The sequence below is a fragment of the Maylandia zebra genome, linkage group LG2, assembly GCF_041146795.1.
Source record: "Maylandia zebra isolate NMK-2024a linkage group LG2, Mzebra_GT3a, whole genome shotgun sequence".
Taxonomy (NCBI): domain Eukaryota; kingdom Metazoa; phylum Chordata; class Actinopteri; order Cichliformes; family Cichlidae; genus Maylandia; species Maylandia zebra.
This window is the reverse complement of record NC_135168.1, coordinates 41,195,487-41,219,678: the sequence shown is the minus strand read 5'-3', so window position 1 is coordinate 41,219,678 and position 24,192 is coordinate 41,195,487. Positions and strand designations below refer to the sequence as shown.

Sequence of the window (24,192 nt, the reverse complement as noted above, 5' to 3'; positions counted from 1 at the left end):
CTCCAACATGTGGTGACCCTACATATGCAGAGACAGCTGCTGGAGTGAGAAAGGGGGGGCAGGGAAGGAAGAAGAGAGGAAGCCAGTGAAGGAGGATGGGGGGGAGGAACTCCTTCCTTTGATTTTACTACTGTGAGGTTAAAAAACAGTAAACGGGCGCGGAAACTCACTTCCTGTCCCGCCACTAGCAACCCATTACGTCACATCCTGCTCTTTCTTCACATTGATTAAGTCTTCCTTGGCCTGAAATGAGATCCTTGTTTCCTTGCGCGGGAAGTTTCTGGCAGCTCCCACACTGACGAGGAAGAGAGGAACCTCCGTTTTCTTATGTAGGCGTGTGATGTGAATTATAGCTCAAATTATAATACATTTTAATTATCGTGGGTGCTCGTGGGTGTGTTTTGAATGTCTGGGTGTGTAAGTGTCTCTGTGGGCTGCCACATCTCTGCTTCCATGTGCATGTATCACACTGAGGATATGACGAAGCCTGGTCTTCTGGTTTGTGTCCAGGCTGTGTCACTAATGCTGTTATCGTACACAGGCTGCCCATTGTCAGGTTCTAGTCTGCGACTGCTATACATCACTGATTTGAAGTTTTTTGCCTGTTTGTCACACTATTGTGCATCTCTATGTGTGTATAATCAGTAGGAATGTGCTCAATTAAGCGAGATGGGGTAGGGGACATAAAGGGGGCAACAGAAGAACAATCTCCTCATTCTGTTGGGTCTCCCCTTGGGGAAATTTCTGACACATGGGGACAGTCAGGGCATCAGGAGTCTGTATGAGTCACAGGATGACAAACATCAGCTGACAAAGAGACTATAAAGCTATTTTAAGTCCTACTTGTATATGTATAATATACCCATATGAACAGCACCTCAGTTTCCTTTCATTGATAGAACCAGAATAGGCTCTAAAATGGAAGCTCATATTTTATTTCTCCAAATGGGGACAAACCCACAGTGCCTTATTACCTCTGACTCATCTCCTTGTGTCTGTGTGTGTGGGATATTCTCCAATCAGCTCTGCCATGTTCTCTACATATGGCTCAGTCGGTTGCCAGGTTTGACTAATTGCTGAATATGTTTATCTTTCCGCAGGTCATTGAGCTCAGCCAGGCCCTGAGCAGAGCCAATAATGGCTACTGGATATATCTGTAATGAAGATGTGTTGAACAGAGCAAAGCATCCAGCGCTAGGGCTGATGGTTACTGTGGCAACCATATAACTCAAGAAGAAAGTGGCAAGAGGAGACGGCCATTTTGGGTATGTGAATCTGCAGTGATTGATGGTGGAATGCTGTTGTGTGGAAAAACTGGATTGTTCTTTGTCATTTCAGGTATGATTAAATAGCTCCAGTAGCCGCTGGTCTTGCATAATCTTCAGGCAGTAACCTGGACTCCGAAAACCCACAACAGCAGGCATAATGACCTGATTCATGGCCGACACATCCTCTCTATCCCTCCAGTTTCTCAGTCCCTCCTTCCATCCCCCAACATCTGCAGCAGTGGGCTGCTCCTTTTGTTTTGCTTAGTGACGTCCTGTGGGCTATTTATAGAGTCATGTGTTATTGTGTAAGATCTATTGAAAGGCCCAAAGAGCATGTGCAGGCATGTTCCCTATAGTGGCCCCAACTTCTGCAAGAGGAAAGATAGAAAAGCGTGTAGCTCTAATATCAATGAGTTGGAGAAGGAATCAGTTTATAGAATAAGCTCTATGATTATCTTACATTTGACCTCAGTACTATTTTACTTTCCACCATGCTTTAATTATAACGTTCAGACTTCAGTTTGAGATCTTGGTGATCAGTTTTAGAGCTCTGCATGGTCAAATGTCAGCTTACAATAGTGAACTCTTGCACCCATATGTAACATGCAGGTCTTGTTGGTGGTTCCTCATACTACAGCGAAAACTAAAATAAACAATGGAATCCATTACCATTACGTTTGAGATCAATGGACTCTATTGAAACTTTTAAAGAGCAGTTTAGTACTTATTTGTATAGGCGTACTAATTGTTCTTGTGAAGCATATCCTTTTCTAGAAAGATGCTAAATAAATCAATTTTACTGACTTAATATGCTGTGCCGTGCTTTTTCTTTTTAAACAAAGAATACTTTTTTGGCAGCTGTAGTTCTGAGTCCTATTGAAAAAGGATCAGAACTTATATCATCAATTTAACATGTTTTTGATTAAGACATCCTAGTTCCTGTAAATTATTTGTAGCTTCGTAGTTTGCTTTTTAAAGAAATCTGAAATTAAAGAAGACAAAAGGCTTCTGGGATTAATTAGTAGTGCTGCAGCCACATGGTTAAAACTCCAAGAAGCATTTAAAACTGTTTAGTGAGCGCGATTAATATTGTTAACAATGTAATGATGCTCAGAGTTACCTCACTCAGCCTGTGAGAGAAATGACAAATAGCAGCATTAACACAAACCACACGCATAAGTAATTTTAAAATGAATCTTTTTATTTGAAATGTCAGTGTTCAAGAGAAAATAAAACAGCAATATAAATATTAGCATAAAAATAAGAGAGTAACACAGGGGTATAGCGTGGGGTTTAAGCATTTGATAAGAAAGATAATACAGCAGGATAGAGTAGGATTAATTCAGCAGCGGACGGACTTACACATATATAATATTTATAATCATTTGTTCATATGGACAGAAAGAGAATGAGAGGCATTCTTTCACAAATGCACAAGATAAAATCACCGCAAAAGAACATTAAGAGGTTACAGAAGGATAGAAACTTTTCCATATTTTTTTTTCTTTTCTTTTGTATCTTTACAGGGTGATAAAAGATAGTAGAGGGAAAATAAACACAAAAATATGCGCAACACATACCACAAGTTAACTAGTCTACGTGTGTCACTTCTTTTACTTATCTAAAGTTATCTTTATCAGTTATTTACACTTAAGTGTTAGTTGGCTTCCATGGTGCTTAGTTACTACATTGCAACACAAACTGCTGAAGAACATCTCAATTTTTTTTTTTATTATTGTTTTTTTTTAACTGTGGTTTTCTTAATTTTTTTTTCTTAAAAACAAAATGCAACACATTCCAGTAGTAAGCCACGCCTTGTGGAGAGGGACTTTTATTTTGAAAATGTTGGACATGGTCCCTACTATACAAACACCTGGCTCATACCATCGACAGGACTCGTGTTTATTTACAGTGGGGAAGAGCCTCACAGGACTAGGGAGTAGAGGGCGGGAGGTGAGGGGTGAAGAGGTTGAGGTTTCCCATTGGTGTCAATGGAAGAGAGAGATTTCAAAGGGCTTGTGAGTGGCATCTCCTCACCAAACAGGGACAACTGCGCTTGGCTCTGTTGACCTCTACTACAGTCAGTGCATTTGAGAGAGTTTCTGGGGTGGGCAGGTCAACTGTGGTTCCTCTGTACATTCAGTGGGTAGAGCCAAGGATGTTTACCACCCCCTGATCGATACAATGGTGCCACCTCAGTCTGCTTACCTCTCACCATACCACTTCCACTCTCCCTAACCCACCCTGCAAGCTGCCTTTTTTTTCTTCATGCTGTTGTACGTGTCCAGGAGTTTGACAGAAGGATAGACGGCAATGTAAAAACTTCATATCTTATACAAACACTTTCTCTATGCTATCGAATCGTTATCTCCCAAAGAAAAGACATGATACTGTGCCACATCAAGACGTTTCTTCAGCACTTGAGGATGGTGAAGGAAAATACTCCATCGAGGCCCTAAAGGCCCGCAAGGTGTCTAGAAACTCCTAAGCACTTAAGTTTACCACATCTACATGTTTCCCTAAAGACTGAAGTGATTACAACCCCTACATCATCTTAAGAATACTAACAGTGCATTTCTTTTTGTTTGGCTCTCAATATGGGGGTGGTGAATGAGGGAGGGACACGAGCTGAGTGTGAGGAGGGGAGGGCAGGGGGGTGCGGGGCAGCAAGACATATCTGTGCCCATCTTGGAGGTGTTGCAGAAGAAGCCAGTCTCTGCTGCTGTACCACTGATATGGACAGCATGGCTCGTGACTCCACGACACAGCGCCGTGCAACCCCCACTCTTTGCCAGCCCTTCCTCTGGGTGCATGCTCAGGTCATAAAAATATCAGAAGATTAAAATCTGTTTTTTTTTTAAACTACGATTACAAAAGTAATTTTCATTTTGCGTCAAGTAAATGCTACATGTGCATTATATTGACCTGCGATTGGAGGGACGATAATAGATTCAAGATGTCCTCCTCCTCTGCTTTTGCAATGCATAGTTTGCAATTCTAAACTAGTATATGTGGTTTGAACCTTAATGAGCATGCAGAAGAGTTTGTAATACTTGTCAAACAACAGCCTTAAAGTCAAAGGACTTAACGCTTTAAGACCCAGCAATGCTGACCCTATTAGCAATCTAATGGATGGCAACTAACGTACTTTACAACAGCTGACTTTCCACTTCATGGAAAGTGCATGAAAAAATCCAACGTGAAAGACATTAACATTTCATTTCTGAATACATCACTGCGTATAGTCTTGTCATCCCAGCAAGGTTGCTTACACTGAATCTCTTTGTCCAAGTTTTTGTTTTGTATTTTTGCCAAAAAAAGAGAAAGAAATATGGGCGGGGGACAGTAACCCCCCACACCCAGCCAAATATATCTACCAACAACGGTTATGTGAACAATAATAGACCTTAAGCACAGCACAAGTTAGAAACACTAACAGCTTTCAACACATTCAGATTCTTTGAGGCATTCAAGACACTTTCAAAGAACTTTCAAAATCGCCCATGTGGTCACAAGTGATTTGCTGTCAATATTTAAGATATCTAATGGTGGGGTGTGGAGGGTTAATTTCTCATCAGATCAGGCCCAGGTTGATCATTCCTTCACCTATTCACATCTACTTCTTCTCCTTCTTGGTGGACTTCTTCTTGGAGGCTGGAGTTTGGGCGGCCTTAGGGGGCTCTGGTTGAGCTGAGGCCTGAGGAGGGGGCAGTGCCTGTTGGGTGGCCTGCTGGGCCGTGGCCTGCTGCTGCTGGGGGTTTGAGGTGAGGGTGGCCGTGCTGCCTGGGATGTAGACGTTCTGACGATAGTCTGGCACGTGCTGCAGAGTGAACTGGGGGCTGTAGCGGGTGCTCAAGCCCATAGTGCCGGGCCCGAGGGTGGCTGTAGCCTCACTCACTTCTAGGGGGAAGAGAGACAAAGTTGGGGGACAAGGGGTGAGGAGGGAAGAGGACAGAGGGATGAAACTTGTTAGAAAAGCATTTGGAAGAATATCTAGTATAAACAGAAGAGGTGAAATTAAATGGGACATAAAAGGAAATTATAATACTTTGTACAGCAGATTAAAACGAAATTCAGTCTGAACATCAGGTTTAGTTCAAACAAAAACATAAAGCGACAGTAAGTGAACCTAAAAAGTAAAGATATGAACAAGAAGAAATATTAACAAAAGAGTGAAGAGGATTTTCTTTTTTGTTCAACATGGTTGCTGAAAATGTCTTATTCCTCTGTTTATCTGGCGTTCCTTTTCTTAAAAAAATAAATAAATAAATCAGGCATGCCCTGTTTTTGTGAGCGTGCATGACGTAGCTGCTCAGCCCATAATTCTCCCACAGCCCCTGCATTGCAGAGCCAGGGAACAAACCCTCCCTCCCCCATTCTCTAGTTCATCTCAGCCTCCATAAACACACACATGCACATGACATTTGCAGTTCTAACTGTGCTGGAGCTAAAGTCATTAGAGAGAACACTTTTTTATTACCTTCTCCTCTGAAGTGGAGCGCTAATTAAATGAATTGTTCCGTGTTTGTCATTGTGTTTATCGGCACAGTGACATTAAGCACAAAGGAGAGATGACCTTCAGTATTTATCAAATGCTCAGTTTGTTCCTTCCTCCCTGATGGCTCAAATTGTTCATTCTGTCTAACATGCAGGTTACCACCACATGACCATCTCGCCATTTCCCAGTGATGGAAAAAAAATGTCACACACCAGGGCCCAGTTCCCAGTGTCCAAGAAGGGGGGGACAGATTGGTGGTGAAATAACACTGGAAGTGACGACTTGAATCTGTTTGCCAATAAACCTCGTCACATTCGTCTCTCCATCATTACCATCTTTGTATAATTTGTGTTTGCCTGACGCTACATTTGGTCTTGGTAATCCTGCTGTTTTCTGCGTACTTTTCTATGCGATGACAAAGCCTGAAGATGAGTCACTGTGTGAATTCACCTCAGTGCTGCCTAAGCCGTCACTGCAGGGACAGAAGGGACAGGACAGGAGGGGGAGGATGTGTGTTGTAACATATAGGAATCATATAGGCTTTAATGTTACATAAATGTACGAGTAGCCCTTATAGCTTACTGCTTATAGTAAAACATTAAACATGTGATAAGTGTGTACAGTGGAAACGTGTCTCACTGTTGTGTTATTATATTCAACAAATCAGCTTTACTACATCAAGGAAACTGTGGGTAGTAATACTAGGTTCACGTCCACTAAATGGAAACGCCAGCGTGGACAGACAGAGCTTTATCAATGACTGAGTCTGGCTTGTTGCTCTCCAACCAAACAGGAAGCTAAACAAACCACCACTTCCCACGCATCCTGATGAGAAGAAGAGCAATAAATAGGTTTGGAAAAGAGATGGTGGAACTCATAGGAGGGACGAAAGAGGTGACAAGGTATAGGACCCACCGTTGGCTGCAGCCATCAGGGCTTGGAGCTGCTCAGCTTCAGTAGGGGGCTGGGGCCAGGGGCCAGTTCCCATGGCAACCTCAGGTCCTCCAGTTGCCCTGTGGAAAAAAAAAATCGGGAAAAAACACATGTAAATAAACTCTCCTCTACAGTGGATCTATGTGCGTTTAGCTTGACAGGATGATGTAAAGCAGAGCAGCTGATGGTGAAATACACAGCCTGAGGAGAATAATACGGGATGTATAGTACGCAAAACAGAGTGTGTCTCACACACACACACACACACACACACACACACACACACACACACACACACACACACACACACTCACGCTTAAACAGATTATTGTAAAGGCATGTGCAAATGCTGCTGGACACACACATGGTAGCAAGTGTGTTCACACATTAATTGTACAGCGGTCACACACTCGCCAGTATGACCCTGAGCAATGCGCCGTCTAGTAAATCTGATTAAACGTATTTAATGATCCCACCTTTAAAGGAAATAGCTGTCTGCATAGTCGCACATGCAGCGCTCAGTGAGCGCTGAACATTTCCATCTGGACGGGCTTCATGTTCAAAGGCTGGTTTATTTAAAAGCTGTAATTTGCATGTGGGGGTAACAGCGGAGAAAGCAGACTTGTATGCTTTGAGTATGCTCACCTACTTATTTCTATTCCCATGCATGTAACACGGCAACACAAACTCTGCAACTGAGAACTAGGTCACAATGTTTGAGTCTGTTCCCAAAGTGCTAATAAACCCCCAATTTTAGATTTTTAGTGTCAAAAAACAACAGTGTGCTATCTTCATGCTACTGGTAAACTATCATAAAATATAGATAAATGTCATTTCACTTCATTAGAAGCCCTGCATGAGACTCAAACATCATTTAAAACCATTATAGCAGTAGTATGGCTAATTCATCACCAGCACTACATTAAAAAAAAGTAACATTTAACTACTCTCAGCCATGTAAACAGTGGGTCAGAGTGTTGAAACAAAGGCTTTTTGACTGTATGGGCTAATAAAACCCCTCAGGACACTCAGTGGAGGCCATGGGTAAACGATTCTGTTGGTATGTGCAGCTGGAAATGACAGTGACACAGTGAAATTGTGTGCTACTTTCCTAATACAAAGATTTTAGAAATAAAGGGGCAAGGCAAGACAGTCTGTACAGCGTTATAGCACACAAGATGGTTTATAGTACTCAAGATGGTTAAACTTTTAAGTTTAACTTTTTATGCATGAGAGAACAGAGTTGTAGGCTCATCCTACAGCATAATATTAACCTCAAAGCAATAACCAGAGTCATAAAAAACTGTTTACAGTAATGCAAAGGATGCTATGGCCCCCACACAGCCATGAACACCAAATCGGTCTGGCCAGAAGAAAATGAGATAGCCAAGATGTTTGCACTTAGCAGGACTGGTGTTATTTTAAAGGGTGATTATGCCAAATGATTTTTTAATGTTTGGGTTCCTTTTTATGAAAAGTAAATATATTTAAGGATTTGCAGCTTATCTAAAACTTCTGCACAATAGACAGTGTGTTAAATGCATAGGATGTAAACAAGAAAGCTCCTTTCTACTTAAAACCAACTAAAAAAGCAATCAGACAAATTGCCCTGATCTGGGGAATAAAGAGAAAGTAAAAGACACATTAAGAGAAAAAGTGAAAAAGGAGTTTGAACACAAAAGCTTGGCTCTGATTAAGCGCAGGTTGCCAGACTGCACTGCCAAAACACTGAAGTGGTTTTCAGCTCAGTGCCAGAAAGAGACCGAGGAAGAGAAACATGTATGTCTTGTGCCAAGCAGCCAATGAGAAACAGACTGGAGAGGAGCACCCTCGGTAAGGCCAGAAGCAGCCATTTTGTGCCCCTTCATGCTAAATTAGCTTTATTTTTCTTATCATATCCTCTAGTTGAGTTAAGTGTTTCCTGTGGTCAGGATTATCACTTCCTGTGGGCAAAGTTGTACATTGTGGTCCAGAATGATGTCCTCAGTTGGCCAGTCTGGGCTATCATTCTCCTTCGGTTTCCTTACATGATATGTTTCATCTTAATAGATGCCTTTACTTGTCGCTTTTCAGGGAACCTTCAAGAAATTAAAGCCACAGTAGGAAAAGGTAAAAAAAACCAAAAACAAAAAAACCCCTCCTGCAGCTCTTTGCTTCTTTTTAATCCCCTCCAACCAATGAAGCACAGAATCAGTGGTTAATGTTTTGATTTCACACAGAATTCAAATGCCACTCTATTTAACCATTTATTCCACTGTGTCTTACGTTTTTTCCTTTTTCCCTATCATAGGCTATATTTTATAATTTAAACCCATTCCTCTGGTCACATGGTGTACATGCTGACATCTATTATATCTGCATGTTAATCTCTAGTGCTTAAAACAGACTCCCAATTACTCCATCTAGGAACAGCTCAACCTCTAACAGGCATTTTAAACTATCAGTCATGACACAGACGTTGTCATTGTCCTCTGGTTTATAAGTCACATGAAAAAGCTGCATGTGGTGGTGTTAAGCTACAACCATCACAGACATACATCAAAGGCAACACTGTATGGTAGGCAAATCTCAAAGGAGAGAAAAAGAAGAGCTCTCAGACTATAACGACTATATGTATAGCACACATACAAGGCATAGCAAATCTACAAAACACTGCACACAAACTGAAAAAAAGTGTCACAATCCTTTCTACGCCACAGCAGGCATTGTGGCCTATGCACATCGATCAACAAATCCCATCAAACTTTCGGGGAGACTAACAGAAGCTATGGGTTAGGTACAGCTACACACAGCACAGCACTCAACTGCAGTGCACTAACTAAAAGATTTGAGTCACTCCCTGCCCTTATCAGCTGACCAAGTTCCTCTTTCACTGAACGGCGGCAAATGCGATCCCTGATCAGCTGCTGAGGACATAAAGTGACCATACAGGGCCTACGTCTAAATCGGTACCTTGTCCCATTCTTCGGCGTCCATCGTATGTGTGTACCGTACGGCATGTGGGGACTAAAAACACAACAAGTTATACACCCTGAAAAGAACTACTGTGTATTTGTATATGCTTTAGATCTTGTTTGGAAAATGCTGAGTCAGCCACATACTTTTCAAAAACAGGATGTGAATGACATAGCTGTTGAGAAGTAAAATAAAACCCAGTGGTTTCTAAAAGTGCAGTAGCTTGTGTTTGTGCCTAACATTGCCTGTGTGTTTCAGGGACAAACCTCGACTCATAAGATCTGTCGCACAATCACAACTGCGTACACTACATGGGCAAATATCAGTGACAAAGCAATCAACACAGAATGTAAACTAAACAACACAACTGACATTTAATAAGGCAAGTAACTGATGTCAAGAAAACGTGTTTTCAAGTGACGTGGCAGGAAAAAATGGAGAGAGCAATAAAGATAAATGCACTATCCCATTCCCCCCCCCCCCCTCCCTAGCTCTGGTCACTGTTCCTCATCAGTAGTACTGAGCGATGGCGCACAGGCTCAGGGAGCGCAGAGAGGAAAGGAACAGCAGGGGAGGGGGAGGGGGAGTGGAAGCTGCAGCAGCCATTTTATAAAGCAGCCTGGAAACAGGCAGAGATGCTTTTCACAACCTTACTGAGCAGAATCATGCAATCAGGTGGAACAAGAAACTCATCACCACTGGAATAAAATTTGAAGTCACATAAAAATGTTTGCTTGTGATGCCATCTGTATTTTAAAATCAGATGGCACACTGCAGGTAGCAAATTATTATGGTTACAGCGCTCACTACCATCCCCCCTTTTTAAAAAAAAATCCCTCACCCCTTTTACTCTTTTCCCCCTTGAAAAGCAATAACATGATCTAGATATTACTGCGTATTTCAGCTGAATCAATGTGTTACTCTGCTAACTCACCCGCTAGGTCCGGGTCTTTGTCCCTGTGTGAAGCGCCAGTCATTGTTGGGAGGCTTTTGCTGTGAAGAGAACAGAAGATGCAGTATGAAATATATGTTTCATCGCAACAACAGCAAGATGTTTCTAAGGTGCAGTTTAGTGTTTTTATGTATTTGGTTTGTAGTTGAGATGTGTGCAATGACGATGTATGCCTGTGTGTATCATTTGTCTTTACAGTTTTTCACTGAGGCTCATCAAAGCATTACAGATGGCCACGAATAACTGTACCTTCAGGCATCCATGTTGTCCCAAACACTGTGGGGCATAAACTGAGCACGCACACATACACAAAAACTACAGGCCTGATTAAAAAAAAGGAAAAAAGAAAACCCTCAAAACTAAAATCAAAAGACTGACATCATCAAAAAGAGAACGTGTTAATTTAAGTGGGCAATCGGCTTTGCACCAAAGCGGCCAGAAGCTGAACTGGACGTCCAAATGACTTGCATCTGAAAGGATTATTTCAGTGGATGACAGTACACATAGAGATGTGTCTAAAATACTGAGCTTGCCAGCTCATGAGTGGAAAAATGAAGGCAAACCAAAACTATGACACTGACAAGAATTTTAGGAGACACACAGACAGACTGATTAGCTTCCCACACTGCTTCTTATAAAAATCTCCTTTAAAGAGTCAGAGGACAAAAGAAGTTGGATACCAAAACTTAGAAGCAGTGATAAAAGCCTCTCCCATCTCTGCATGCTTCTGCTGTCTATTAATGTCTTCAACCCCTTTGCGGTTTTGTCCATCTCTACCTCACGGGCCATGCCACCATGTCTCTCTCTAGCTCTTTCCCTCCCTCACTCTCTCTGACTCTCTTGTTGTGCAGTGATGCGGTGAATAGACCCGTGGCTTGGCTCCAGATTCTGCTGCCTAATCGACACAAGAGCTCCCTGGAGAGAGAGGCCAACAGAATGATGTGCTGCATTATTAAAAGAGCTGTTCTACCCAAGGGAATGATGGAAAGAAGCAAGAGAGCAGCAGAGAAAAGTGAAAGACAGCTACACGCAAGGAGCAGTATTGACTGAGAATCTGTTAGAATACAGGTAAATAAAGGAATAAAGGTTAGTGACCACACAGGACCAAACAGGGAAATACAGTTTGTTGAAACAGCCTGAAGACAAAACAAGTGAATTTAACCGCAGGACCTGAAGATACTCCCAACAGAGTTGAGTGTGCATGATGAAGAAGTAATGGAAGCAGTAGTACAGTTGCTGAACAAGCCCATAATGCATGTAGCGTTGAGTGAAAATAGCTGTCGGTGGATTCAGTTTCAGTGTTGTTTTCATGTTGAATACAAGTCAGCTCTCCGGAAGAGAAAAACAAGGTCCGTTACAGACACGGTTGCTTGGTTATTCCTCGTAACAACTCGCAAGCTTTTTATTACAGTGTGAAATGTTTTTAATGGGTGAAGATGAGAGGGAGGGTGAAAAATGAACTCTCATCCTCCTTCACGGCAGAGCTCGGTTGATGGTTAAAGTCTAAAATTGGACACAGAGATGTGTATGTGTGCGTGGGCATGTAAATCTGTCTGGGTTGTAGGGAGAAAAAAAATATCAGCAGTGAGGGGAAGCAAACATCCACAAAGAAAGAGACCCAGCATTCCAGCTGTGTGAGTTGTTCTCACCACACACTTTCACAGACAAACACTGATCGTTTTCAAGGTTAAATCCCAATGCAGGCATGTGGAAAGAAGAATAACAGACTGTACTGGAATATCTTCCTGTATGCTTCCTTATGGAAAGCCGGGTGTAAGCAGACAGATAAAACTAGGCTATTTTATAAATCTCCAATGCTTATCTGCTTGAGTAAAACTGAAGACGTTCAACAAACCGATGTGTGTTGCCGAGGTTTTAAATTAAGGTGGTTACATCAACAACAGTTTCTAGGTAAAACAAATCCCAATAGTAAAACCTATTACCGGCTTACAGAGACAAAATCTAATTGACTTCATCTGCAATTATCTGAGGAGCTTTAGCTGTGCTTGTTTCTTTATGATTTGTTCTCTTTAATGAGTCGGTCACTAAAGAAATATGAATGAGGTTATTAAAAATTCACAAGCTGTTTTTCTTTTTTTGAGAGCAAGCTAAACGTAAGCATGGAGAGAGAGAGAGAGAGAGAAGGTCAGACAGACTATCCAGACATGCTGCCAATGAAGAGACAGATTACAGCTCTGTGGGCCCAACTTCTCATCCCACAGAAAGACGATCATATTAAACCTGGAAGATTTAAAAATGGCTCAATGTACTTCCCTTACATCTCTGAGTTGAACCAAAGAGCTTTGAAGGATCTCCAGGTGAATTAGAACCTGGCTGGATTCCTTAGCTACCTCGCAGTAATGTGCATAAAAGCTCAAAAATATAAAGAGAACTGGATTTAGGGACAGGAAGGTCAAAATCATGGTATTCAAATCTAAACTGCCGACTTCAATACTGTTTTAATTTGCACCGTCACAAGAAAGGATCACAATGAGTAGTGTTTGACTATGATATTCCGCTCCTTTAAACAAACATCATGACTCAACTAATCATAACCTCTGAGGACAGTTTTACTGAACCGCATGAACCAGCATGTCCAATGCACAGCTCTGTCATCCATAAAAAAAGCATATTTACAAAAAACACTTGGGCTAACTTTGTGCCAACCCTTATTAACTCACACAAGCTTAAAGACTGAAATACTAAACGGTAACATTCAGATCTTGATGCAAATGAGAAACAAAAAAAAAAAGGGAAAAGGTGGGTTATGACTTTGCAGTGAGTCAAAATGCTTCACATCCTTTAATATACTGTAATTTTAACCCAAGTCTTATGTGAAAGCATGTTATTGAAGAGAGTTTGCCAAGAGAGCACACTGCAAATGAATAAAGGATACAAAGAGGGGAAGTGGGAAGGATCTAAGGCCCCAGGGCTCCTCCTGCCTGATGCTTTTTACACACAATCTCATGCATGCAGGCACGCAAACACCCGTAGTGGTACTCTAAAGCTTTATAGCCTGTGCCGTCTGTCACTGTGCCACACATGCATAAAGCCATCCTTCCTTTCCAGTTATCAGTCCCTCTATCTCTTTTGCTCTGCTGTCCTTGTTGCACACGTGTCACCAGAGTAGAGAGACAGATGGTACGCTGCTGACCTCAGGGACAACCTAATTCTGTGCAGTCTTTATAAAACAGAGTTGGTAGAAAAATGAGGGTTTAAAAAAAAAATTAAATAGAGTCAAGGGTAAAAATCATTATCAAAATAACAGAGCAACCTCACGTAGATGTGAAATGCCAGATGAGGAATACTGAGGATAAATTGATTAAAGATGAAAAACAAAACGTTCTATTTTTTTCTACTGAATTCCCCACTGATCACTAAGAGCGACCTCATGTGATGCTGAGTCATGGAACCAATCAAAGGTTCAGAGGACAACAGGAAGTCAGGGTTCAGGCCACTGACCCCACAAATTCCTGTTTTTCAGCTACTGCTTTATTCTTTGGCTCTCTCCCTCCACCCATCTTACCATTTTCTTTCCTGGCTCTTTTCCTCCGTCACCCCCATCTCTCTGTCATCCTGTTCCCCTCTATCTTCCAGCCATTTCACTGAGCCAACTCTGCAGTACCCATCTTCATCTGGTTGTCTCCTCCCCTCCATCTGTTAACAGCACTTATGTTTTACCCCTTTCCCCCTGTTTTGCTATTCCAGCTAGCTTCTTTTTCCTTTATAACTGCAGCTTTATTCTTCATAAATAGCAGCATTCTCTGTCACTTAAAATGCTTCAAGCCAGAGATAGTAACCACATTTGCCTTTGGGTCAGATTAAATATTAAGATGTTTTTTCACTCTTCACAAACCTATCTAACAGAACAATAGCACTCTCAGAGCCCTGTCACCATGTAGAGAGAGACTGGTCCTCTGGGTAAAACAAAACAAATGGAGTAAAAGATAAAATACAGCAAGTCACTGGGGAAGTTTTCAGTGCATAACAAAACAGAGACGTGTTTTAGGATGTTTATGCATTTCCACAAGTCTAATGTTAATAGTGAAAAGTATATATGCTCACTCTCCCACTTAATCTCTCACCTCACTGGCTGAGTTCATAAGGTACTTCTTGCTGAGCGTCATGTTGAGTGTGTTGTTGTGACTCAGCATGGGTGATTTCATAAATACAAAGTCACTTCGGCTAGATATAGTGGAGTAGCAGGGCCTATAGGTCCGTGTATGTGGCTCTTGGGGACCTCCCACAACCTCCATATATCGTATGGGTCCATCAGTATTGAGCTGCAGGTGGAGGTCCTTGCTAGGCCTCTGATGGTAGCGGCTGGACCTGTGGTGACCATAGCAGCAGCATTCAGAGCCTCCCAGCCCTGGGCCACGGTGTCTCAGGCAGCGCACCATGAGAACAACAAATGTGATAAAGGACACCGCTGACACACAGGCTAGAGAGATGATAAGGTACAAAGTGATATCTGGCATCCCATTGCGTTGGTAGAAAGGTATGTGGTGAGGAATAATCGGAGCATCGTTGGCTGGTGCCTTCTCATCCACAGTTATTGTAACGTTCACAGAAGTGGACTTGGGTGGGTCGCCATTATCCTGAATCATGACCACAATGTCATAAGTTGAACCACTTTCCTCCTCGTCCCACTTTCGAGCTGTGCGGAGGTCCCCAGTGTGTGCCCCAATACGGAACATACCAGCATTTGGTCCAGGAGCAATTGAGTAAAACAACCAAGCATTGTGCCCACTGTCTGCATCCACTGCGACCAGTTTATTTATAAGGTGCCCTGGACTGGCAGATGGGGCCACAGTGAACTCTAATCTTTTGTCTTTTGAGTAGGAGGGGTGTACAATCACTGGTGCATTGTCATTCACATCCACAACAAACACGTGCACAGTGACGTTGGATGTCCGTGGGGGCACTCCAGCATCCTCAGCCTGCACCTCAATACGGAAAGCTTTAAGCTGTTCATGATCCAGAGAGCGCATGCTGTAAATGTGACCGCTCTTCGGGTTGATGTAGACATAAGAAGATATGGGTGAGCCCTGCACCATGCTTGTAAGGATTGAATAAGAGACGTGTGCATTTTCACCAAGGTCTGGGTCAGTGGCAGAAACGACAGCGATGGGAGAACTGGGAGCGTTGTTTTCTGAGATGTCCACAGAGTATGAAGGCTGAGAGAAAGTGGGGGCATTGTCATTTACATCAGACACCTTCACCACAAAGTTGATTTGTGATGAAAGGGGAGGGGAACCAGCATCAGTGGCCTTGATGATAACTGAGTACTCTGGGACAGTCTCACGGTCCAGGTTGCCAGCTGTGACCAGGCGGTAACTCATGTCAAAAGTTGACATGAGTTTGAATGGTAAACCTGGCGTGATAGTCAGCTTAACATTTCCATTCAGACCAGGGTCTGGGTCCCGTGTGTTTATGAACGCTATAGCGGTCCCCGGTGCTGAGTCCTCTCTGATAGACTCAGTCAGTGACACCAGTTTCACCTCTGGTGCGTTGTCATTCACGTCAGTGATGGTCACAATGACGTTACAGGAGCCCTCCATAGCGGGAGAGCCACCATCTCTGGCCTGCACTGTTATGTGATATGCATTCATCTCCTCATAATCCACAACACCCTTTACACGGATTTCCCCGCTTTTAGAATCCACAGTGAATAGATTGAGAACGTGCTGTGGTGTGTATTTACTAAAAAGATACGATATGTCCCCGTTGCTACCCGAATCGGCGTCTGTGGCGTTTACTTTCGTTACTAAAGTGCCCAGTGCAGCATTTTCTAATAATGTAACTTTCTTTACAGGTTCGTCAAAGACGGGCGCATTGTCATTTACATCCAGAATGTCAATGAGCAGAAGTGTTGAGCCAGATTTCTCTGGCTGACCCCCATCCACAGCAGTGAGCAGCAGGCGAAACGAGGCCTGCCTCTCTCTGTCCAAAGCTTTATCCACCACTAGCTCTGGAAACTTGCGGCCGTCACTTTTAGTTTCCACATTCAAAGTAAAGAAGTCATTTGATGCGAGATGATACGTGCGTAACGAGTTGGTACCCACGTCAGGGTCGTGCGCGCTCTCCAAACGAAATTGTGTGCCAGGTGCGGCTGCCTCAGAAATCTCCAAAGAAATGTTAGTGGTTGAAAACTGCGGCGCATTGTCATTCACATCCAGAACGTTCACCACGACGCGATGGATCTCTAAAGGATCATCCATAAGTATTTGAAGGTGTAGTGAACACGCTGAACTTAAATCGCACAGATTCTCTCTGTCAATTTTTTGTTTAATAATCAAATCGCCAGTCGTCTGCTTCACCTCAAAGTACTGCACTGATGATTCGGAGACCACCCGCAGCCTCCTCTGAACAATCCGCTGAGCAGTGAGAGTCAAGTCTTTAGCGATATTCCCCACGACAGAGCCTGGATTTAGTTCCTCCGATACGGAATAGCTGAGCTGAGCGGACGCACAGGAGACCCATGCTAGATAAAAGTAAACCCTCCACAGCCTCCCTCCTCCCGAGTACTTTGTCTGCGCGGAGTCCATTGTACTGCGCTCCGAGGATCAGGGAACGGCAACGTTTCTAACTTCTTTCACTGTAGCGTATCCATGATAGAATTAAAACGCGACGTCCACACTCCTAAACATTTCCATTTTAGAAAAAGGGCGATGTGATGTTTTGATGTGACCATGACGGCCGTCTTTAAAGAAAAAAAATAAACGAGAGCGAAAACTCAAAGTTTTTTTCTGCCTCCACTCTCTGCTTGTGTCTCCTCCGCCTGATTCCCCTCATGGGCGGAGAGAGGCAACTCAGGCCTTCCCTCTCATTGGAAGACAGGGTTGGATCAGTGTTGTCATCTCTCTCTCTCACACGCACCGAAAACTTTTTAGTGACTTCACTTCCAGATACGAGTATCAACTCGAAAAAAAAAATTGGTTTCAAAAGTTTGAGATTACACCGAAAGACAAATAACACAGCACGCCAAGAGTCTGTTAAAACCTATAACGGAGATCGAAGCCATAAATGCAAAGGATAAGTCATCTTTATATAGAACCCCCCACCCACGTGGTTTTCTTTGATAGTTCTCATTGTCAAAACAGTGGGGTATCAGCCTTATGTCATATAACGCAATGCTATTTGCGCCCGCATGGGGGCGTGGTTTCCAAACCGGATTTTCCCCTGAGGGCAAACAATACAGTTTATCAGAAGAAGATTAAAGGTTAAAAACAGGCTTCATTGTAAACCTCAGTAATTCTAGACAAATAAAAATCAAATCAAATAAATACACATTTTTTAAACTATAAAACGACACACGGCAGGCATTTTGAAGATCCTGGCAATTTGAATTAGAGGGGATTTCTATATTTGATACGCCTCATTAACATAAAGACCGAAAACTAATAACTGATTATACTTATTGAAAACGCTAAAATATATTAAGAGTGAATTAAAATAATTGTTGCAACTGAATTGTAAGTTTGCCTTAATTCTATGAAAACTAGTGTCTTTTTAAAGTAAGAAAAAACATGAAACTGATAACATTTTTTGGAAAAAAAAAAGATATGCAATAATAAATTGAAACCAATAGTAGTGGTAAAATTTTACTTTTACCATTATAGTTGTACCACACAAACACACACGCATTGCATGGTAGAGAGAGTGAAAGCGATTATGTATATTATCACTTAATTAAATATATACCCGGATTTGTTAAAGTTACTACATTCCATAGTGATAATCAAATAAGAAAGTGTAGAAACAAAAAACTGCGAGCAGGAGAACTTGTTGCACTACACTCATTGCTAGACATAAGCAAGTAACTGCAAAATGAAAATCAGGATAAAAAAAAAATCAGGATACGTTAATTTTAAATTCAGGGTTAGGGATATAATTTTACTGAGTTCCCTTCGGATTTTGTTCTCACCTGCTGGCTCTCAAAGGTCCAGGTGCTGTCAGGTAAAGAAGCATCCAGAACACTGATCACCTCCTTAAAGTCTGTGGTGCTGCTGGGTTTAATCAGAGTGAAATCGCTGTACTCTGACATTGGAGACATACAGGACCTGAAGGACTGACTCTGAGACAGCATGTCTCCTCCCAGGACCTCCACGTACTTTATAGGTCCATCAGTGTTGAGCTGAATTTGCAGGTTTCTGTTGGGGTTCTTGTAATCATCAGAGTCGGTCCGTCTCATGCAGCACGTGCTGCTGCTACTGCTGTTCCTGATGCATTTAACCGCTAAGATGAGGAAAGTGACCAGAGACAGCACGGACACCGAGGCCAGAGAGAGAATCAAATAAAGGGTGATTCTCCCAGTTTTCTTGCTGGGCTCGGCCGCTTTATGTCGGAGGTCTGAGATGGGCTCATGGAGGCCGTCCTCCAGTATGATGGACACCGTGACTGTGGAGGACTGGATCGGTTCCCCGTCGTCCTTGATCTCTATAAGCAGCCTCTGAGAGGAGTCGTCCTGCTCGGACACAGCGCGTTTAGTCCTCACCTCCCCTGTGTACAGATTGACGGTGAAGAGAGAGGCGTCTGTGGCCTCCGCCAGTCTGTAGGAGATCCAGGCGTTATGGCCCGAGTCAGCGTCCACGGCTGTCACCTTGGTAACCAGGTGACCCGCTTTCGCGGAGCGAGGCATCCTCTGATGAGAGAGGGAGCCCATGGCAGCGGAGGAGGGGTAAATAACAGCGGGGGCATTGTCGTTCTGGTCCAGGATAAAAACATGGACAGTGGCGTTGCTGCTGAGAGACTGAGAGCCCTGATCCTTTGCCTGGACCTGAATCTGAAACACCTTCAGTTTCTCATAGTCGAACGAGTGCATGCTGTAGATGCTGCCGTTATCTGAGTTAATGTAAACATACGATGAGACAGAAACGTCCTGCACTTTAGAGTCCAGTATAGAGTAAGAGACCTTTGCGTTTTCACCGAAATCCAGGTCAGATGCTGATACTGAGTACAGGATAGAGCCTGGCACTCCATTCTCTTTTAAATACACATTATAGGTTTTCTGAGTGAATACAGGAGGGTTATCATTCACATCAGTGATAATAACAGGTATATATTTTTTACTGGTCAAGGGAGGAGAGCCTGAATCAGTGGCTGTAATTTCAATATTATATTCTGAAAATCGTTCTCTGTCTAAAGTCCCACTGGTAACCAGCGCATAATTATTAGAAAACGACGGTTTCAAAGCAAAGGGAGGGCCCTTGGTAATTTGCAACGTTACTTTACCGTTATCAGCAGAGTCAAGGTCTCGCGCACTGATCAAAGCCACAACTGTCCCACTTGGTGCGTCTTCACGCAATGGCTTGGGCTGAGAAGTGAAAACTATTTCGGGAGCATTATCATTGAAATCAGTAATATCAACCTGCACGCGGCAGTGACCCTCCATCTGAGGACTACCTTTATCTTTTGCAGTCACATCAATGTCATATGACTTGGCAGTTTCATAATCTAACTCCCCTTTCAGAATGATTTCACCGGTTGAAGGGTTAATATCAAAGACCGACAACACCGAGTCTGGCGTCCGAGAGCCAAACGAGAATGTAATTTCGCCATTTAAACCTTCATCTGCATCTGACGCTTTGGGTTGAATAACAACAGTTCCTTGTACACTTTTTTCACCCAGGGACACTTTATAAAGATTATTTTCAAAAACCGGAATATTGTCATTATTGTCAAGAACGCTTATGGTTATTTGTGTGGTTCCGGATCTTACTGGATTTCCCCCATCTAATGCTGTTAGCAATATTTTGTGGACTGATTTTTTCTCTCGATCTAGAGGCTTTTCTAATACAAGTTCCGGGACGGTCTTCCCACCCTCGATTTCTTTTATTCTAAGGGAACAACATTCATTTTTACTGAGTGTGTATGATTTTAGGGAATTGCTTCCAACGTCTGGGTCAGATGCGCTCTCCAAAGGAAAGCGTAGTCCCACTGCTGCTGACTCGGCTATGTTCAAAGACAATTCATTTGATAGAAAACGTGGAGAATTGTCATTAATATCTCGTATTTCCACCTCAATTCGATGTAACTGTAACGGATCTTCAATGACCACCTGCAAAGGCAACACACAGCTGGCGCTTTGTCCACATAAAGCCTCTCTGTCTATTCTGTCATTCACCACCAGCTCGCCCTTCCCCGCATCCACGCTGAAATACTGCTCTCCAGCCTCAGAGGCAAAGCGCAATTTACGGTCATAAATGTCCGAAAGTCCCAAACCCAGATCTTTGGCAAGATTTCCTACCACAGAGCCCTGTTTTAGCTCCTCTTGGATACTGTAACGAGTCTGTGCGTTTACTGTAGTCCACAAGAGGAAGAAATGATGCCACCAAAGCGCCTGCCATCTCCAGTCTCGATATTCCTTTCTCTTTGTCATCCCTGGATTAACAAAAAACACAATATCCACAAAGAACGGAGCCCATAAAGCAAAAATCCGTATTCCAAAAGCGCGACATATCCCATTGGAATGATACGTTTTTATAGCTAAAGATATGATTAAGATTTAACCTTATACTCAAAGTGTATGAACCATTTGCCTACTCTCTATCCTCTCTGAGCATTGTGATGACTGAAGCTGCATGGGGGAGAGAGTAGATCTCTTTGTACAGTTCTGAATGCTATTGGTGCACAGCATCCATCGCTGGCATCCAATGAGAAGGCAACGGTGCAGCATCGTTAAAGACACAATGAGGCTTTTGCACTGCCATGATAGAAGGATTGAAAACACCCGAAACTCCTTATATCATCACAGCATTTTCATCATAGAACATATTAGTCACAACAAATTTAGGATGTCTGTGGGAAGATAAATAATTCTGGAAAATGTAAAACAAAACAAAGATAAAACATCTACTAACAGATAAATATGTTATATAAATGTTTAGGTATTGTTATTTGTTACCGTCTTGAGGAAATGTCTTTTTTTTATTTTTTCAAAATCGATTAACGTGGCCTATGTGGGAGTCGCTGTCCACTTGAGCGGTGCTGAAACGGTCAACTCGAAAACCTGCACACTATCAGACACAGTGGTGAATGATAAAACCAGCCGAGGACCACAACTTATGGAAATAACTTAAAAGTTAAGTGATCGGATATTTAAAAATAAATGTAAATTTAGTGCTTTAATTTAAATACACAAGTTATTTATAATTGCAGTCGATTTTGAGTTCTCGTTATGATTTCACACAAAAAAGCTATAATTTTAATTCTGCTGGAGCACAATCAGTGATATTTGAAATGTAGTTTTATTTGTCACATCTTTTAATACTCTATGCTCACCTGCTGGCTCTCAAAGGTCCAGGTGCTGTCGGGTAAAGAAGCATCCAGGACACTGATCACCTCCTTAAAGTCTGTGGTGCTGCTGGGTTTAATCAGAGTGAAATCGCTGTACTCTGACATTGGAGACATACAGGACCTGAAGGACTGACTCTGAGACAGCATGTCTCCTCCCAGGACCTCCACGTACTTTATAGGTCCATCAGTGTTGAGCTGAATTTGCAGGTTTCTGTTGGGGTTCTTGTAATCATCAGAGTCGGTCCGTCTCATGCAGCACGTGCTGCTGCTCCTGCTGTTCCTGATGCATTTAACCGCTAAGATGAGGAAAGTGACCAGAGACAGCACGGACACCGAGGCCAGAGAGAGAATCAAATAAAGGGTGATTCTCCCAGTTTTCTTGCTGGGCTCGGCCGCTTTATGTCGGAGGTCTGAGATGGGCTCATGGAGGCCGTCCTCCAGTATGATAGACACCGTGACTGTGGAGGACTGGATCGGTTCCCCGTCGTCCTTGATCTCTATAAGCAGCCTCTGAGAGGAGTCGTCCTGCTCGGACACAGCGCGTTTAGTCCTCACCTCCCCTGTGTACAGATTGACAGTGAAGAGAGAGGCGTCTGTGGCCTCCGCCAGTCTGTAGGAGATCCAGGCGTTATGGCCCGAGTCAGCGTCCACGGCCGTCACCTTGGTAACCAGGTGACCCGCTTTCGCGGAGCGAGGCATCCTCTGATGAGAGAGGGAGCCCATGGCAGCGGAGGAGGGGTAAATAACAGCGGCGGCATTGTCGTTCTGGTCCAGGATAAAAACATGGACAGTGGCGTTGCTGCTGAGAGACGGAGAGCCCTGATCCTTTGCCTGGACCTGAATCTGAAACACCTTCAGTTTCTCATAGTCAAACGAGTGCATGCTGTAGATGCTGCCGTTATCTGAGTTAATGTAAACATACGATGAGACAGAAACGTCCTGCACTTTAGAGTCCAGTATAGAGTAAGAGACCTTTGCGTTTTCACCAAAATCCAGGTCAGATGCTGATACTGAGAACAGGATAGAGCCTGGCACTCCATTCTCTTTTAAATACACATTATAAGAGGGCTGTGAGAACACAGGGGGGTTGTCATTTACATCAGTGATAGTGACATTAATAGTCTTCTTAGATGATAGAGAGGGTGAGCCTGAGTCAGTGGCTGTAATCTCGATATTATACTCCGAGAATGTCTCCCGGTCTAAATTACGGCCAGTAACCAGTGCGTAATTGTCAGAAAAAGAGGGTTTCAGTTTAAAAGGAGAGCCCTTTGGGAGCCATAATGTCACTTTACCATTGTCACCGGAGTCAAGGTCTCGAGCTGTAAGCAGAGCTACTACTGTACCACTTGGTGCATCTTCTGGTACTGGGCTCGGTTTTGAAGTCAGAACAATTTCTGGAGCGTTATCATTTATATCTATTACCTCCACCTGTACGCGACAGTGACCTTCCATTTCAGGAATTCCTTTATCTTTTGCACTGATATCTAACTCGTGAGTTGCAAAGTTTTCATAATCCAATTTTCCTTTAAGGAAAATTTCCCCTGTTGCAGAGTTGATCTGAAAAATAGAGCGCAATATCTCTGGTGTATGGTCAGCAAATGAATATTCAATTTCTCCATTCACACCCTCGTCTTGGTCAGTTGCTTCTACCTTTGCGAGCATTAAGCCACTTTGACTGCTTTCAGGCACCGTAATTTTATATAACGGTTTTTTGAAAACAGGAACATTGTCATTATTGTCTAGAACGGTCACTGTGATCTTTGATGTTCCCGTTTTGACAGGATTCCCTCCGTCTAATGCTGTTAACAGTAATTGGTGAATACCTTGTTTTTCTCTGTCAAGCGTTTTTTCAAGTACAAGCTCCGGTACTTTTCTGCCATTCGCAAGTTCTTTAATTTTTAAACTAAAGCATTCATCTTTGCTAAGACTGTATGATTTTAGGGAATTAATACCCACATCGAGGTCTTGTGCTGTCTCCAAAGGGTAGCGCGCACCCACCGCTGTCAACTCCGCAATTTTCAAATGTTTTTCTTTGCTAAGGAATTTCGGTGCATTGTCATTAACGTCTCTAATTTCCACTTCTATACGATATAGATGTAGTGGATTCTCTATTACTACTTGAAGAGGCAACACACAGCTGGCGCTTTGTCCACATAAAGCCTCTCTGTCTATTCTGTCATTCACCACCAGCTCGCCCTTCCCCGTATCCACGCTGAAATACTGCTTACCAGCCTCAGAAGCGACACGCAGCTTACGGTCAAAAATGTCTGATAGTCCCAAACCCAGAT

General features: G+C 42.9%; 1 protein-coding gene and 1 long non-coding RNA gene across 51 annotated transcripts in view; one reads left to right on the top strand and one right to left on the bottom strand.

Annotated features, from left to right (window-relative positions):
• The first annotated feature begins 248 nt into the window (after positions 1-248).
• LOC143412651 (uncharacterized) lies at positions 249-2,067 on the top strand. The gene is made up of 3 exons (XR_013093159.1): positions 249-329; positions 1,101-1,265; positions 1,339-2,067. It is a non-coding gene; the product is annotated as an uncharacterized LOC143412651 (long non-coding RNA).
• Positions 2,068-2,448: 381 nt separating this feature from the next.
• LOC105940793 (protocadherin gamma-C5) overlaps positions 2,449-24,192 on the bottom strand; it is a 315,331-nt gene continuing 293,587 nt past the window's right edge. For 22 of the 50 annotated variants that reach the window (XM_076873898.1, XM_076873867.1, XM_023154774.3 and 19 more), the window contains exons 2-5: positions 10,589-10,647; positions 9,652-9,705; positions 6,682-6,779; positions 2,449-5,168 (exon numbers count right to left, since the gene is read on the bottom strand). In XM_076873898.1, the coding sequence (XP_076730013.1) occupies positions 4,885-5,168; positions 6,682-6,779; positions 9,652-9,705; positions 10,589-10,647 (495 nt within the window). In that variant the 3' untranslated portion in view covers positions 2,449-4,884. Of the gene's footprint in view, positions 5,169-6,681; positions 6,780-9,651; positions 9,706-10,588; positions 10,648-14,691; positions 18,084-18,533; positions 21,776-21,889; positions 24,122-24,192 lie in introns of those variants that run through there. The other 28 variants (XM_076873951.1, XM_076873944.1, XM_076873949.1 and 25 more) reach the window with 10 other exon arrangements.